Source organism: Prionailurus viverrinus, chromosome A3, assembly GCF_022837055.1.
Source record: "Prionailurus viverrinus isolate Anna chromosome A3, UM_Priviv_1.0, whole genome shotgun sequence".
Classification (NCBI taxonomy): domain Eukaryota; kingdom Metazoa; phylum Chordata; class Mammalia; order Carnivora; family Felidae; genus Prionailurus; species Prionailurus viverrinus.
Window position 1 is genome coordinate 127,420,205 of NC_062563.1, and position 18,430 is coordinate 127,438,634.

At 42.2% G+C, this 18,430-nt stretch overlaps 1 protein-coding gene across 1 annotated transcript in view; it reads right to left on the reverse strand.

Annotated features, from left to right (window-relative positions):
* Positions 1-5,267: 5,267 nt before the first annotated feature.
* Positions 5,268-18,430, reverse strand: part of KCNS3 (potassium voltage-gated channel modifier subfamily S member 3) — a 38,798-nt gene continuing 25,635 nt past the window's right edge. The window contains exon 3 of the mRNA XM_047851246.1: positions 5,268-7,275. Coding sequence (XP_047707202.1) covers positions 5,741-7,216 — 1,476 coding nt within the window. The 5' untranslated portion in view covers positions 7,217-7,275 and the 3' untranslated portion in view covers positions 5,268-5,740. The remainder of the gene's footprint in view (positions 7,276-18,430) is intronic.

Below are 18,430 nucleotides of genomic sequence, written 5' to 3' on the forward strand. Positions count from 1 at the left end.
ATTAGATATTATTAAGAAATTGTTGGGGCGCCTGGGTGGCGCAGTCGGTTAAGCGTCCGACTTCAGCCAGGTCACGATCTCGCGGTCTGTGAGTTCGAGCCCCGCGTCAGGCTCTGGGCTGATGGCTCGGAGCCTGGAGCCTGTTTCCGATTCTGTGTCTCCCTCTCTCTCTGCCCCTCCGCCGTTCATGCTCTGTCTCTCTCTGTCCCAAAAATAAATAAACGTTGAAAAAAAAAATAAAAAAAAAAAAAAAGAAATTGTTGGGGCGTCTGGGTGGCTCAGTCAGTTAAGCGTCTGACTTCAGCTCAGATCATGATCTCGTGGGTTCTCAAGCCCCACATCGGGTTCTGTGCTGACAGCTCAGAGCCTGGAGCCTGCTTCGGGTTCTGTCTCCTGCTCTCTCTGTCCCTCCCCCACTCACACTCTGTCTCCCTCTCTCAAAAATAAACATTAGAAAAAAATATTATAGAAGAAATTGTTAATTTGGGGCCACATGGCTGACTGTTGGTAGAGCATGTGACTCTTGATCTCAGGGTTGTAATTTCAAAGCCCATGTTGGGCAGAGTTTACTGTAAAAAGAAAAACAAACTTGGGGCTCAGTCGTTTAAGCTTCCCACTTTGGCTCAGGTTCGTGATCTCACAGCTAATGTCAGCTGTGCTGACAGCTCAGAGGCTGGAGCCTGCTTCAGATTCTGTGTCTCCCTCGCTCTCTGCCCCTCCCCCACTCATGCTCTGTCTCTCTCAAAAATAAATAAACATTAAAAGAAAACTTAAGAAAAAGAAATTGTTAATCTTTAGTTTAATTAATGGCATTGCATTTGTGTTTAGAAGGAGTATTTTTTTTTAAAGATACTTACTGGAATACTTCTAGATTAAATGGTATGCCTGACATTTGCTTGCAAAATACACTGGAGAGGAAATGAGTTGAGCAAGAGAGGAAATGAGCGTCTAATGAGATGATAATGTTCACATATGGTAGGTACATGTAGTTCCATGATGCTATGCTCGTAACTTTTGTACACGTTTGAAATTTTTCTAATAAAATGTAGGTAGGGAAGGAGGCAGGGAGGGAGCAATGCATTGTGGTTGTGGTCCTGTCTGGATCTAGTCTCTCTCTATGCCTCGAGCTGCACGCCCTCCGGTGAGTCACTCCTCTTTCTCATCTGTTAAGTGGGGAGGGGGGCCAGATGACCTCCCAGGTGCCTCTGAGCTGTCACACTCCTGGCTTTAAGCAGGGCTTAGCCCTCTTTGTGTGCCTTCTTTCTCAGCTCACCCCTCCATTCCCCTGTGTTCCTAAATGCTTTGGCATTCTTCCCGAGAAGGGAAAACTGTCAGATGCCAAAACGACCAAAGGTTAAGCCACTGGGTGATTTTCAAGCAAATCAAGTTCATGGATCTACTGATGTTCAAGAGAACTTTTACCCACATCACCCTCCAGCAATTTCAGGGGCCTTTACTCCTCATCACCAGATAAAGTGAAAGAAATGGCTCTGCAAATGTCTTTAATAACCTAAATTACAAAAAAAAATTATGTTTGTTTATTTCTGAGACAGAGAGAGACAGAGCATGAATGGAGGAGGGGCAGAGAGTGAGGGAGACACAGAATCAGAAGCAGGCTCCAGGCTCCAAGCTGTCAGCGCAGAGCCCAACGCAGGGCTCGGACTCACAAACCGTGAGATCATGACCTGAGCTGAAGTCAGTCGCTCAACCGACTGAGCCACCCAGGTGCCCCTGTAACCTAAATTTTAGAGCAAGCCAATTCCCTGTGTCCTCAACAAGAAGATCTCATTGGTTAGGACTCCACTGACAGAGAATAAGACCAATTCATTGGCAGGTTAAAATCTGATTTTGCTATGTAAATTTCTAACGTAAACAAAGTTAGAGGGGAACTAGCCAGTTTGCAGAAACAAAGTAGATTACATAAATGCCAGCGACAGAAAGGATTCTGGTGATTATTACACTTAAATCCAACCGAAGAAAAGAAGCTCAGAGAAGGGCTGGCTGCTGGGCCTCCTGATCACACAGCTCGTTAGCCCTGGTGCTGATACCCAATCCCCAAGCTTCCTGATGCCCACTTCTTCCTTAAAGCAGACATGCAGAGACAACCAGTCACAAATTTGCCTAAGAACGTGAGAAATACCTTTTTGCTGACATAAGGCAAACCCCCAATATCGCATTGAATCATATGGAAGGTGCTGTTATTCTAGACTTTTAAAAACTGATAGAATAATGACAATGTCATATGGTGCAAATCATCCTTTTCTGAATGCTAGAAAATGTTTTTCCAATATTAACCAGGGCACATAAACCCCAAGACAATGCACAGCATTGTGCCCTGCTCTAGATGGGGATAATACCAATTGCCCCCCAAATTCTAAGTTAAATATAAAACCAACACAAGGGGATGAGCTCAGGCATATACAAAAGCAACTGTGACTAACATAGGCATGGTTAAACTCCCACAGGAAAAAAAGGGGTGGGGAGACCATCACATCTAAAGGTGGAAGATCCTTTAACTAAAGAAGGGTGGTGGATGCCAGAGCGGGGAAAGAGAGGCCCCAAAGGCAGAGATTAGCACCGTCTGCAGCTGGGACCCATCCAGTGGCAGTGAAGGTTCTATCTTTAAAACTGAACCAAACTCACCAGGATCTCAGACTACAGTTCCCAAACAGCTCAGGTATGACCTCCTCCAGGAAGCCCTCTCTCTCTCACACACATACACACACGTACACATACATGTCAGCTGTAGCCCAAAGTCTCCCTGAGGGCAAGGACCATATCTCTGTCTTTTATTCCCAGTGCCCGCCCTGAGCACCTGTCCCAGGAAGCACTCAGGGAATGCCAAGTGTTAGCCTGGGCAAGCTGAGACAGTAAAACAAATCTGAGGACATGGAAGAAGAGGTCACAGGGTAGGGACAAGGATTTTGAAAGAACTAAAAGACCAAACTCTCTCAAAGTGGCCTGGTCCCACTCAAAGGGACCCCAATGCCCAGAACTGATCACACCACAACAGGCGGTGTCAGAGGTAGGTCGATCGGGTTGACTGGCTTCCTCCTCCGCCCCTCAGTCCCCACTCACAGGCCAGCAAACCTGTGCAGTGGGCGTTTAGCGGCTGGCTCAACCCTTAGGCAAGAAGGAACCCGCCATCTCACCACGTGGGATGAACAACAGGTGACCTGCACAGACTGTGGGAAAGCTAAGAGAGGCATACACCCAAAAAGGCACTGCAGCTTTGTGTCACTAGAGGCCCAGTGACCCGGCAGGGATTTTGACTGAAGAGCGTGGTGGGGACTGAGGTGAGAAGGTTCCGGGGCAGAGGCTTCCAGCCAGTGAGCCCAGAGGGAGGCCTGCTACCACCACTCGCAGGCACACGCTGCTGAGTGCCCTGGCAAGCCACCATCAGGAAATTAATTCGAGTTATAGGCAGAAACAACTCCTGTTCTGCTCCAACCAGAAAAGCTCAGGTAGAAGGTACAGGATTCTAGCTCTCCTTCAGTACCCACCCGCTGAGAGACATTCCTGAACTCTTGTGCCTGCCACTCGTGCCCAGGAAGCACCCTCACAGTCTGTCTCTGCTTCAAGGAAATTCTAGAAAACTCTTCTCTGTAAACAAATGTGCCTGCTTTGTGGGTCAGGAGAGGACAGGTACATAGCCAGCATTTTCCCCTTTCGACTCACATCCTGGAAAGATCAGAGTCCGACAGTTGGTTGCTTTTTGTCTGTTCAGATGAACTCTGCCCTGATGTGTCTTTAAATCTACTCCCCAACACAGTGGAGCCAGAGGCAGTGTGATGTAGTGTTCAAAGCACAGCCTCTGGAACCTGGATCCTGGGGTCCTTGGCACGACTCCATCATTCACTGTGTGCACTGGCACTTTTCTTGCAAGCCTCAGTTTCCTCGTCTTAAAATGCAGACAGGAACAAACCCTTGCCGATGGTGATGTTGTAAGCAATCAGTGAGATGATACAGGCGGGGCACTTACATAGCAGCCAATTATCATTATTGCTGTTGCTATTATTACCATTACCATTACCAGTGCCATTGCTGTTACTATTATTACTATTACTATTGTTGCTCGTATTACTATTATTACTAGTACTATGATTACTAGTACTATTGTTATTACTATTACTATTACTATTACTATTACTATTACTATTACTATTACTATTACTATACAAGCAGTCTTCAGCCACTTCACTACTAATTGGGAAATCTTTAATAAAACTGGATCCCAAATTCTATTGCTATGCTTCAAAACTATATTTATGCCAACATCAAAAAGGCGTTTGGGGGAAAAGAAAGATTTTTCAAATGGGCAGGGGATGACACACATGAATGAATAAACCTCCAGATTTAAAAGTGACTGTAAACTCTGTTCAGTTATATCCGTCTCAGAAGTCACGGAAACGTTAAGAGGAGAGATGAGTCAGAGTTATCTTCATCAGATAACCCACAGGCAATGTCCTTCTTTCAATGAAATGCGTCTACAGACACAGGAAGTAGGGTAATAAATCCAGGCGGCTTTTCCATTCAAAAAGATCTTGGGGAAAGGACTCGGTCTGACAGCATGAGTTAGAGTCACATACATCTCCAAAATTAAGATTTTTCACTACATTCTCTCCACATGGGATGGAATTGTTCTGGAAATGAGTATGTATGTCTTCTTTCATCATGAGGGGCTTTTACATAAGATGCAGACATTACTGTCTCGAAGGCTATTTTTAAGTGGTGGCTTGTTTTATAGCTCCTGGCGTAGCTTTTCCCAGTGATTACAGTTTCACTCCTCTGGCCATAATGAATCATATCTGTGTGTTTGGACACCATTTCTCCTTCCTTCCACGCATGGAGTCTATCTCTGCCTGTGAATGTGGAGATTTACTCTGCTCTGCATACTTTTCAGGTGATGAGGTTTTATCTGAACAGGAGAAATTATAAAACACAAAATACACACTAGAAACATATCTGTAAGGGCACATGCTTCATTCACATATGGCAACTTGAGTATGTCCCAAACCTGTACACGTGTGATCAATATACCCTGGACGGCATGGTTTCATCACGGACATGATCCTTCTGTCTGCCGCCCACCACCACCACCAGTCTACTGAACAGAAGAACTAGCCCATGGTAGATGTGTATCCAAAATTCAGAAACTAACAGAAAGGACTCTTGATGCTCCAAAAAGAGCAGTTCCCTTCCAGACCAAGTTTGAACATCCTGAAATATACTTACTTGATGTAAAAACGTACAACCAAGACATTCTCCACACTGAATTAGGCAAGTTTATTAGGCTCCTAATTTCCATGTCTAGAACGTGAACATGGATTTACATGCATTGTCTCATTTTGTGGATCTTACATGCATGGAGTCTTCAGTCAGCTGGGCCTCTGATTCTACTTGTCAGTAATTTACAGTTAGCTCAATGTGAGTAGATGACAAACACAGAATGATACATAAGCCGTAGCAATAAATCCCACCCAGTCCCATTTACCTTTTTTTTTTCCAAAATCATATCACAACTCTCTCTTGTAAAAAATAAATTTCAGAACAAGGCATTTAATTCACTTTACTGAGAAAAATAAAGAAGATTCTATCATTTTGGAGCAATGAATGTCCAACTATGGCTGAAAGGTACACCCTGAGAATTAAATTATTTTAACGAACCCATTGAGGTTTATAAAGCTGTGTTAACCTAACGTCAGGAAGGGACACAAGATACAGGCACAAATGTCCCTGCTCATTTTGCTGTGCAATTCTCCAAGGACGCTGTGTTATAAACATCCTCATTGTCTTCAATGCTTGAAGCATCTGTAGAATCGGGATCGCTCACCACAATTCCCACAGAAGACAGACTGGTAATGAAGGCGTGCATCCGCTGGGCATAAATGTCCCTAATGTTAAAGTAAGGTAGCTCGTGACACTTCTCTGGTGGGTCCTCACTGCACTGGTCCACATCAATGTCCTTCTGCTTCTGGTAGTACTTGGAAAACTTGTTGAAGATAATGGTGATAGGGAGGGCCACCACCAAGATGCCACAGATGATGCACGTGCTGGCGATAAGCTTCCCGGCCAAGGTGACTGGGTGCGTGTCTCCATAGCCCACAGTGGTCATGCTGATGGTGGCCCACCACCAGCAGATGGGGATGCTGGTGAGGCTGGATGTCTGCTCGTCTTTCTCCACAGAGTAGATAAGCACAGAAAAGATGGAAATGCCCACAGAGAGAAAGAGAAGCAGGAGCCCAACTTCATGATAGCTGTGTCTCAGGGTGGCACCTAGAGACCGAAGTCCCACTGAGTGCCGGGCAAGCTTGAGGATTCGGAAAATCCTCATAAGCCTGAGGATCTGGACCACCTTGCCCATGTTTTCAATGTCCTCACTCTCTTCCTCCTTGGTGTCTACAGCCAAGGTGGCATAGAAGGGGATAATGGAGACGAAGTCAATTATGTTCAGAGGGTTTTTCCAGAATTTCTTTTGACAGGGAGCAGCGACCAGCCGGATGGCAAGCTCGCCAGTGAACCAAGCAATGCACGCGATCTCCACACCTTCCAGCACGGGGTCATCCACCTCTCCGTCCTCATTCTGGAACTCTGACATGCTGTGCACACACATGGCCACAATGGAGGCCAGCACCACGCTCAAGGACGAGATGGCAATGAGCTTGGCAGACAGGCAGTAGGCTGGGTTTTCCATTCGAATCCAGATCTTCTTCCGGAGCTGACCAAATCTCAGCTTGTCAAACTTCTCCAGCTCCTTCTCAAACAGGGACGACTCTTCAAAGGAGGTGTCGGTACTCACGTCGTTGCTCTTCTGGTCCCAGTCCTTCTCGTGGTTATCCTCCTTGCGTTCCTGGTAGCGATTACTGCAGCAGGAATCGATGAAGAGCTCGTTGATGCCCCAGTACTCGATCTCTTGGCAGAACGAGAATACGCACAGCTCCTCCATGACATGCAGCTTCCCTGTGTAATAAAAATTCAAAACATATCTGAACAAGGAGGGGTTCCGATCAAAGTAGTACTCCTTATCGGCCACACTGTAGTCATCGCACAGCTCCAGGATGGCCTCTTCCGAGTGGCAGGTGAGCAGTTTTCCGAGTCTGGTGTGAGGAAACCGCAGGAGGGTGCTCTGGTCGACGGACTGCTTAAAGCCCCCCACGTTCAAGTTGACAAGTTCCTCGTCTTGTCCAGGGCGATGGAAAAACTCACCAAACACCATGGTGGATACAGGAGACAGGGAGCTGGATGGGAAGGGAGATGAGGAAGTTCACGCTGCACCTGGAAGGAGCACAAGACAGCATTAGCGCTGCCCTGTTGTGCCTTGCCAAGCTTATTTTTAATCTGCCCTTTCCAGGATGATGGGCTACGTGAAGAGCAAAGCAGGAAATGGAATAAGAAGGAAAAAGCATTACACATTTTAACCGGAAGAAAATGAACACAAAACAGATTGTTCTCCAAAAACTGGGGTTGATGGATCCATTTTTTAGGAAAAAGAAGACTGCCATCTAAGTTTGATGAACCTTCGTTCCTAGTTCTTTATTTTTTTTATGCATACAAAATTTACCTCCAGGCCCCCAAAAAGCAACGCCTTGTGGATCACTGACACAATACAAGCATCCCCAGTCTTAACCACGAGGCTCCCACATTTGGCAATGCTCAGTTCAAACGTGACAGGCTGGTTGCTGCCTGACTTGTAGCTCACCTCTCCCTGTGCCCAGGTCTCAGTCATGCACCCTCACAAACAGTTCTCTTCTCTGCTCTGACCCTCGCCCCCAACCCACACGTGACTGGGGGCTCAGCTCAGCTCTTATAAAAGATGTAGCTTTCCCCTTCTGCTCCCATGTTTCACTCCTTTAAGAGAAAGCCCCATTCCTCCTACGTTTGGATGTGGACAATCAAGAGCATATAATTATCTCCCTGTCCTTAAGTACCCTACATCTTAAAGATATAGTTACACTTCATGGGATAATGTTTCAGGTACATCCACAGAGAAGACAGTGACTTGGGGAAACCTCTATAAGTTAATTGCACTATCAGTTTCCTCATACAGACACTCTCCTCTCTCTCCTGCTCCCTCCCCTCACAGACAGTTCCCCACACACTCCCAATTGCCCCATAGATACCCAGTCTATACTGGCCCAGCACATACTGCCTGTTTCTAGTTCTGACACTAATTAGGATGTACCAGATCCATTTCTCAGGGAGAAAGTAATAGCTTTGACTATCACCCAATACAATGATACTTCCTTAGAGCAAATGGTGCAGAAAAAAGAAAGGTAGGAGACTATCATATACTAAATTCCTACAGGGTACTATTAGATGCTTCGATAGACACGATGCCATTTAATCCTGCCAACACTTTACAGAATGTGTACAGAAAAATGGATGCTCAGAGAGGTTGAGTCAAAGATCACAGTATAGGTAAATGGTAGAGCCAGAATTTAAACCCAGGTTGGATTAATGCAAATCCATGCTACTCCCACTATATACACCCTCTCCTCCATCCACTTTCTTCCTTATTATAATCCAATAATGCAATGTGGGAAATGTTATAACAGAAATGAGTCAAGCATCTTTGGGCTTATTGAGAAAAGAGCAATGACCCTTGTCATTGGTTACATTTGGCTCAAACATTAACAGTTCAAGCAGAGTTGACCAAACAAGGGGAATGGGCATTCCCAACAGTGGGCACCAAGGGTTGGGCATAAGCAAGATTGGGAAGAATCTTGTATATCAGTCTACAGAGTCTGGACTTTACCTGTAAGCAAAACCACTAAACAATCTTTTTTTATTATTTATTTTTTATTTTTTTAATGTTTATCTATTTTGAGGCAGAGAAAGACAGAGAAAGACAGAGAATATCCCAAGCAGGCTCCGCACTGTCAGCACAGAGCCCAGTGCAGGGCTCGAACCCACAAACCATGATTTCATGACCTGAGCTGAAATCAAGAGTCAGACACTTAACCGACTGAGCCATCCAGGTGCCCCTAAACAATCTTAATCAATGACTGGACACAGCTGTCTTTGCCAACGGTGACTTAGAAAGACCCCACTGACAGTGGAGCAGGGGTCTGCTTGGGGTGAAAGTTCAGGGCCAAAGAGGGCTACAACAGAACAGGTGAGAGGAAGGGAGAAGACCCCAACTCACATAGTGGTGGTGTGTGTAAAGAGGAAGTGACAAAAATCAAGGAAAGTTTATAATGTCAAATCAGCAGTACTTGGTGATTAATTTGAAAGAAAAAAAAAAGGACAGGAAAGTAGAAAAGCAAAACGAGAATGTGTTTTCTACTCTGCAGTAAGTGGATGATACGGGGACACTACTAGAGGAGGCAAAAAGATCAGGAAGGAATTTCTTGCCCCTTGTGTTTACGAAAAGCCAAGGCTGTGGGTGAGACAAGAGACTCCTCCTTTGAAAAGGATGCACCAGAGAACACAGCCTTAAAGTCCAGCCTTCTGCCATCCAGCCCAGGAGGAAGCCTACAGTCATAAAGTATGCATGGGCATTCGCTCTCGAGACACTAACCGAATGTGCTCCCATGAGTGTGTTCCCATGAAACCAGAGACCACAGCATAGCTTGACATGCCATTTAATAGATTAGCTGACCTCTTCAAAATGCTTGGGTTTTTTTCTGCCTCTGCTTTCTATTTTTAGTTAGATATCATCTTTGAAGGGCCTACATCAGAGCTCCTGGCTTGGTCCAAATATTTATGGAACTTCAGATCTCTAACAGCAGGCTTGTGCTCATGGCAAGTATAGTAGTAAAACGTTCCAAGGACCTAGTTTTAGCTAAGCTGGCACTAAGACTTTAATGGACATTTTCTCCGGGTGGCTTATTTTTCATCTCTTTGGCTCTTCTGGAAAGCCCCAGCAATAGAATGCCAGGGTCTGCCTTCATGACACACGTGCATAAGCCAGTCTCAGGGGGTGTGTCATCCACTTCCCGATCATTCCGCGGGCACTTTTCTACAGGACCCTGTTATCACCCTTGATGCCAGACTTCCCATTCTGTCCTCCTCGCTTTACATTCGCTCTGTGCTGGTGAAAGAGAGCCCTTCGTGAGGCCCACTCATGCGTCAAAGTCTGATCATTAAACCAACACACATCGTAAAAGAAGGGGCTCCTGTTGGGGGCTTTCGGGACAGAGGAAAAGGGAAGCATCTCCGGATCAGGTCCAATGCTTGAGCTCAGAGGGCAAGCTAAGATGTCCCAGGACACAGAGGCCAGAGGACGGGGTTGTTTTCCTTGGCTGTGTCCATCCCACAGCAGCCAGCAGGGGGCAGGGAAGAAAGAGTTCTCACCTTACCTTCTGTAGCTAGGCTCCCTGGCATGCAGACAGTCCCTTGCCAATCACAAACATCCCTTCTGTCATGTGTCCCTCACTACTACTCTGGGATTTTGCCAATGAGGAGGCAGGATCAGAAGAGATAAGTGGGCATAATGCAGCTATTAAAGGTTAGAACAGAGGCGCAAGCTGGGGTTCCTTACACCAATTCCAGGGCTTTCTACAGCACTCTGCCTCACACATCTAAAGCAACATAAAGAAAGGCAGATACTGAACATCATTATTTCCAAGTTTCCTATTTCAGACCAGCATCTATTTAACAGCCATTCATTTACTCCTACCCAGAACACATTCACCAGATCAAAGGTATATTTACACATATCTATGTACATTTATGATTAATATAAATTATACATTTATAATTTATTTATATATGTAAATGTATACATTTATTTATAGATGTAAACATATACACATTTATGTGTATTTATAAATACATAAACTTAAAATACATTAAAGCATTGTCTTTATGCATGTTCATGTGATTTATAATCCAAAAATTGGCCTGCATCCTCTATTAATGAGTCTGTGGGGAAGTGGGTGAGGAGAGGTGGGCGATGCAAAATGAAGGGGAACCCTTTTGGAGGAGAATTTGACAAGATGTAGCAAAACTGTACAGGCATTTACCCTTTGCCCCAGCAATCTCTCTTCTAGAAATCTCTCCCAAAGAGAAACAGACAAAAATTAAAAACACTTGCATAACTGGAAACAATCCAAACAGCCATCAATAGAAGATTGGCCAAATAAACTACGGTCTCTCTCCCTCTCCTCTTTCTCTCTGTCTCTCTCTCTGTCTCTCTCTCTCTCTCTCTCTCTCTCTCTCTGTGTCTCTCTCTCTCTCTCTCTCTCTCTCTCTCTCTCTCTATATATATATATATATATATATGCAATGGAGTGATTTCTAGGCTATATTATTTAAGTAAAGGGAAAATATGTGTGTGTACATGCATATACATGCATATACATATACATACGAACACACACACACGCATGTACACACATGCTTATGTAAAGAAAAAGAAATGGCAAAAGGATAAACCAAAAATGAAAAAAGTGCCTCCCTATATGGGGAGAAAGGGAACAGGATATAGGGCACAGTGTTGGAACCTGGACTTGGAACTGTGTAAATATTTTACATAATTATGAAACAAAATTAAATTTAAAAAGACAATCCTTAAAAATGTAACCTTACTGTATATCAAGTTGGTCAGTAACTTCAGAGAGATAAATTATTCCAAGGTTTTTTTTCATTTGTTTATTTACTTTCGAGAGAGTACAAGCAGGGGAGAGGCAGAAAGAGGGGGGCAGAGGATCCAAAGCAGGCTCTGCGCTGAGAGGCGGACAGCAGAGAGCCTAATGTGGGGCTCAAAATCATGAACTGCGAGATCACGACCTGAGCCAGGTCAGACCTTCAACCAACTGAGCCACCCAGGTGCCCCTCAAGGTTTTCTAAATTCAATTTAATTTCAATAATCTGACTGTACATCTATAGTGGTATATACCATAGGACAAATATAGTATAGAAATCTTAAAATATTTTTAGTATTCATGTTGGTATAATTATTCTGAAACTTTTATGCATACACATAGGTTAAAGCAAGTAAATGATTATGTTAATATCATTATCCCCCAAGATTTTGAGGGCAAAATAAAAGAAATATAAATATAAAATCAAATAAATAAAATAAAAACCCAATGATCCTAAATCTGAACTAGAAATATCATTATGGACTGATAATTTAATTTTTCTTAAAAAGAAAATCTTATTTCCACTGAAAAAACCTACAACAGAATGACTATCTCCAGTGGATGCTCTGAAGCATCACTTATATTTCCCCTTTAGAATCGAAACACTCATTCTCACACTTGCTGGAAGTGTTAATAGCTAAAGAAAGGGCTCTCAGTTAAGTCCCTCTTTGAGAATCACCCTCAGCCAAAGAGAGCTGCCTTGCCCAAGGTCACACTCTTTCCCCAGGCAAGTTCACATCCAATGGCTTAAGTATGGGGAAGCTACAACAACTCAGCACCTTTCTCAAGGTGGGCACCCGAGTTCCAGAGTTCCCATAGGATCAGCTAAGATTTCTGTCACAACTTCATCCCAGTTCAACGCCTCTCCTTACCCAACCCTACTTCCTTCAATTCCCACTAGTATTTGTCCCAAGGGGACCTCCCAACAAACTTTCTGCACATAAATTTCTGTCTTAGTCTATTTCCCTGGGAACCCAACTGAAGACACCAAGTCAAGAGCAAAGAACATCTCGAGTTTGTGCAGATTGAGGCATCAAAATACAATTTCTCACTAAAATAACAAGGGCTTCTTGGAGAAATAGCCAATCCCAGGTCTGGGGTAAGAAATACACAAAATAAGCCTGGACTATCTTGTTACATTAGAAAGCAAGGAACAGAAGGACAAGGGAAGGGAAGGACAAGGGAATATTCAAAGGGACTCAGGACCAACTGGAGACTCACACTGGCCAAAGATTTGTGCATCAAAAAGAAAAAATCTCCAATAGACTGAAACACATCAAGTATGTTAAAATCCCTGAGTTCATAATAATATTTTTAAGAAAGAAAGAAAGAATACATTGGTCACCTTTGAAGGGTACTAAAGTACCAACTCGTTACTCTGGAATGTGAGACAAAAAAGAAAATCAAACATTTATCTTGTTTTCCTGCATGAATTATACCTTAGGAGAACCATATAGTAGTTAAAGAGGGAAATTTTTCCTTATAAAAATATTCCAACAATTCAAAAACAATTGTAACAGAAACAATTAAAATAGTACACTAGAAAATGTTTATTTAGATTGAAAAACACAGTTTGAAAGTAAAAGCATGAAAACAGTAACCAAAAGAAAGCAGGAGTGGCTATACTGATAACCACACAAAATAAAATTTAAGACAAAAATTGTTACCAAAGACAAAGAGCATTATATAAAAATAAAACAGTCAATTGATCAAGAAAACATAAAAATGACAAATATAGATGTACCCGGCAATAGAGCCCAAAAATACTATCTCTATTTGTAGATGACATGATTATGTATATAGAAAATCTTACAGAATACACACAAAAAATGTATTAGAACTAATAAGTAAATTCAGTAATGTTGCAGAATATGAAGTCAATATACAAAAATCCATTGTATTTCTGTACACTAGCAATGAGTAAACAGAAATATGAAATTTAAAAAACAGTTCCATTTATAGGAGCATCACAAAGTTATTATTTAGCAATGAATTTAACAAAAGTGGTACAAATTTGTGCCCAAACTACAAAATATTGTTGAAAGAAATTAAACAAAAATAAATGTACAGACATCCCCATATAGCAGTACTCCCCAAATTAATCTATAGATTGAACACAATTGCCATCAAAATATTAGCTGCCTTTTCTTTTCAGAAATTGACAGACAAGCTGATTCTAAAATTCATATGGAAGTGCAAGAAACCCAGAATAGTCAAACAATCTTGAAAAAGAAGAACAAAGTCAGGAAACTCATACTTCATGATTTCAAAAATTGCTACAAAGCTACAGTAATCAAGACAGGGTAGGGGCGCCTGGGTGGCGCAGTCGGTTAAGCGTCCGACTTCAGCCAGGTCACGATCTCGCGGTCCGTGAGTTCGAGCCCCGCGTTGGGCTCTGGGCTGATGGCTCAGAGCCTAGAGCCTGTTTCCGATTCTGTGTCTCCCTCTCTCTCTGCCCCTCCCCCGTTCATGCTCTGTCTCTCTCTGTCCCAAAAATAAATAAACGTTGGAAAAAAAAATTTAAAAAAAAAAAAAAAAAAAAAAAAGACAGGGTAGAATTGGCATAGGATAGAGAGGGAGATCAACAGAGCAGAATTAAGAATCCAGAAATACGTCCATATCTACTGTCAACTGATTTTCAACAAGGATGTCAAGAGAATTCAATGGGGAAAGAACAGACTTTTCAATAAGTGGCACTGGGACAACTGGACAGCCACATGCAAAAGAATAAAATTGGATGCCTACCTCACACCATATACAAAAGTTAATGAATCAGTGGATCAGAAACCTATATATAGGTGCCAAAACTATAAAACGCTCATAAGAAAATACAAGCATAAATCTTTGTGAGCTTGGATTAAAGTGACTTCTTAGCTATGACACCAAAAGCATAATAAAATAAGAGGAAAAATAGATAAAGTGACTTCAAAAGTAAAAATTTTGTGTTTCAAAGGACACTATCAAGTCAAAGGACAAGAATCAAGAAAATGAAAAGACAACCCACATGATGTGAAAAAATATTCGCAAATAAATTATCAATAACGATCTAGTATCCAGAATAAAGAGCTCTTACAACTCAATAATAAAAAGCCATATAACTTACTTTCAAATGGGCAAAGGATTTCTTCAATAGACATTTCTCTGAAGATATACAAATGGCCAAAATGTCCGTGAAAAGACGGAAAATCATTCGTCATTAGTGAAATGCCAATTAAAAACACGAGATAACACTTGCCACTACTAGGATGGCTAAAATCAAAAAGTAATAATAATATAAGCATTTTAGCATAATGCAAGTGTTAGTGAGGATGTGGAGAAACTGGAACCCTCATGCATTACCAGGGGTAATGTAAAATGGTGCAGCCATTTTGGAAAAGAGTTTAGCCCATTTCTGAAAAAGTTAAACACAGAATTACCCTATGATCCAACAATTCTACTCCTAAGTATATTTATAAAGGAACTGAAAATATATGTACAAACAAAACGTATACACTAATGCTCATAGCAGCATTATTGATAATAGCCAAAGAGGGAAAACTACCCAAAAGTCCATATCCATTAATTGATGAATGGATAAACAAAATGGTCTATCCATTCAATGGAATATTATTTGGCCATCAAAAGGAATGAATTACTGATACGACAACATATTTCGCTGTAGATAATAATGTTTTGAAAACATTATTCTAATGAAAGAAGCCAGACCAAAACAGGCCACATATTGTACGATTCCATTTATATGAAATATCCAGAGTAAGCAAACCCATAGAGACAGAAAGCAAATTAGTGGTTGCCAGGGGCTAGGAGGAAGAGAGATAGGGTGTGACTACTAATAGGTATGTGTTTCTTTTGGGGGTGATAAAAATATTCTGGAATTAGATGACTGTCCAACCTTATGAATATACTAAGAACACCCCAATTATGTATTTTAAAAAGGTAAGTTGTATCATAAATGAAGTATATCTCAATAAAACTATTCTTTAAAATAGGGTTCCATCTAATGGAGAAGGAATGATAGAATTAAAATCTCCCTATTTCACAAGATCATCATGAAATGACAGATCTGGGTTGCTAACACCCAGATAAAAAGCTGGTGGGGAACTTTACCACAGCTACATCAGAATGGCAATACCTGAGCTCACTGATCAAGCCCGAAGTAACAGAAAGAAACAAGACACAATGTGCCTCATGATACACATGTGCCTCATGATACACAATTCTGCAGTATTTCAACAACAGCAACAACAACAAATCAGGCCTGAATTTTATTGAGAGTCTAGATCTGCCACTTGAAATCACATGGAGATTTCAGGGGAACATGTGCAGTGAGTGACACAGCGAAATCCAGACTGTGGGAAACTGTACAGACAAACGGCACAGACCAGATAAGCGACATATCAAACAGATCCAATGTGTGGGCTTTGTATGACTCCCGATTTTAACAGGCCAAATGCTTAAAAAAATATGAAAACCAGGGACGTTGGAGTACCGGCTAGATATGTGATCATATAAAAGAGTGATTGTTAACTTCTCAATGTGCTGATGGTATTGTAAGTATGCTTTTTAAAAGAACCCTTATCTTTTGAAAGTATATATTAAAATTTTATGGATAAAAGTATACATTTGAGATTCATTTCAAAATAATCCATGGGGAGTGACAGAGTCGGGAGGGGTGGGGGGTGGGGGGTGGGGGAGGTGTATCTTACTCATACAAGATATGACCATGGATTGATCATTGTTGCAGTTGTGTGATGGGTACAGGAGTTCAATGTAGTATTCTCCCTATTTTGGTACATGTTAAAATTCTCCATCAAAAATGTTTCAAGAAAAATTTACCACGCACCTTTTTGGGCCATGTACTGTGTAGTAAGTGCTTTCACACACACTATTGGTTACCCTTGAATTCCCAGCAACTCATGCAGTACCCAGGCACTAGGAGGGAATGAGGAAGCGTCATGGAATGAATGAAGAACCTCCTTGAATTCTCTAACAGTCCTTAGTGGTAGATCTTATATCCCACGTTGCAAATAGGGACACCTGAGATGCAGAGTTTGGTCAACATTATCCAGCTTTTGTGTGGCAGACTCTTTCCACTATGCCTCAAACATGAGTATTTAAATTTAAGTGGGAGGCAGGAGGGACTGGCTGACTTTTAAATTCACAGAGTCTTTTATCATCCTCATTAAAGAATGCTATACTCCTTACTGGGAGATTGGGTATAAGCATACCGAGGACACATGGGAGTCTCCAGTCATGCACATCTGGGAGCACAAAAGGCATTTGGCTGCAAAGCTGAAAAATCAACTGCTATTTTTGTCCTCTTTCTCAAGAAGATCATTGGCTTCTGTATCGCTCCCCCTGCCTACTACTAACCCAAATTACTCATGGTGAGAACACTATCTACTGTATTTGGCTACCTTGTGCCTCTCGGTGTTTACAGGATTGAAAAGAAAGAAAAAGATGTCAAAAATCCAAGATAGCCACCGAAGCTTAAAAGAAAACCTGCATTGATCTTCTCTCCAAGTGGCACCCTGTAAAAGGCTTTTCAAAGCCATTAACCTCTTACTCACCTCTTCTTAGTCCACTTCCCTCTCTTTTTGCTTTATGCTCTCAAACTCACTTAAAAAATACTCTCGGAACAGAGTCCTTTCAAGGCTGACAAATACACATGCACACAAGTGCATGAGTGGCTTTGATAATGCTCTGGCTTTGCTCGGAAAAATAACAAAAGCATAACAAACACAAGTCGGTATTTTTATGGGGCAGAACCACTTTTTTCAATCAATCCCACAAATGTAAAGAAAAACCTAGATTCCTTCTGCCCTCCCACTTGTCCAAAATCTACGTTAAATCCTCCTATCAAATTAAAGCAAATAGGGCATTTTTCAGAATTAATACTGCCATCTTTTTGGAACATTCTTTTAAGAGCTGCATTTTATCCCATTAAATATAAAAGAAAAATCACTAATTTTTTTAAGTGTTTTTTTTTTTTTTTTTTTTTTTTTTGAGAGAGAGAGAGAGCAGGGGAGGGGCAGAGAACGAGGAAAAGACAGAATCCCAAGCAGGCTCCCAACTTTCAGCACAGAGACCAATGTGGGGCTTGAACCCACGTACCATGAGATCATGACCTGAGCCAAAATCAAGAGTCAGATGCTTGAAAGACTGAGCCACCCAGAAGCCCTAAAAATCACTAATGTTTTTTAAAAGGTTAGGTCCTGCTAACTCATATTTCTGCCCATGGCATGTGAGAATATTCCAAATAAAACCAAGCAGATGTAAACAGAATTAGAAATCTAAAGTCAATCCACACCCATGAATGGAGGTATTCTCCCCAGGCACCTTCGCTGACCTTCGCTGATCTCTTCCAGCAAGCTCCCTGTGTACTGGTGTGGGTAACATGTAAGGAAAAGAACATCGGTAATACATAATGGGCCAGAGAAGATAAGAGGGCCTGGTCAAATGTCAGTGGCATTGCATAGCCCACCCTATGTGGATTTGGGAATGGAAATGCTAGGGTTCCTTGCTTTAGGCCCTCGTGACTCAGTGTTGTTAGAACCGGTAAAATAGTGCAATTCTGAAAAACAAATAGCTACTTCTGAGATACCTAGAAGGTCACGCCCAGAGCCAGTGTATAGAATACATGAAATTTCAAAGAGCTTTCTGGAAGCGAGGCAGCTCCCTCCACCTGGAACAGTCCTCTTAGAACTGTATTCATTCCATCTGGACCTCTAGTTAGTGTGGCTGCTCCTCTCCAGGGATCCTGTAACTCATACAGCTCATCTCCAAGCAGAGGCTGCTCAGAAGACTGAGTGATTTAGTGAAACAAGTGGCCAGAAATCTGT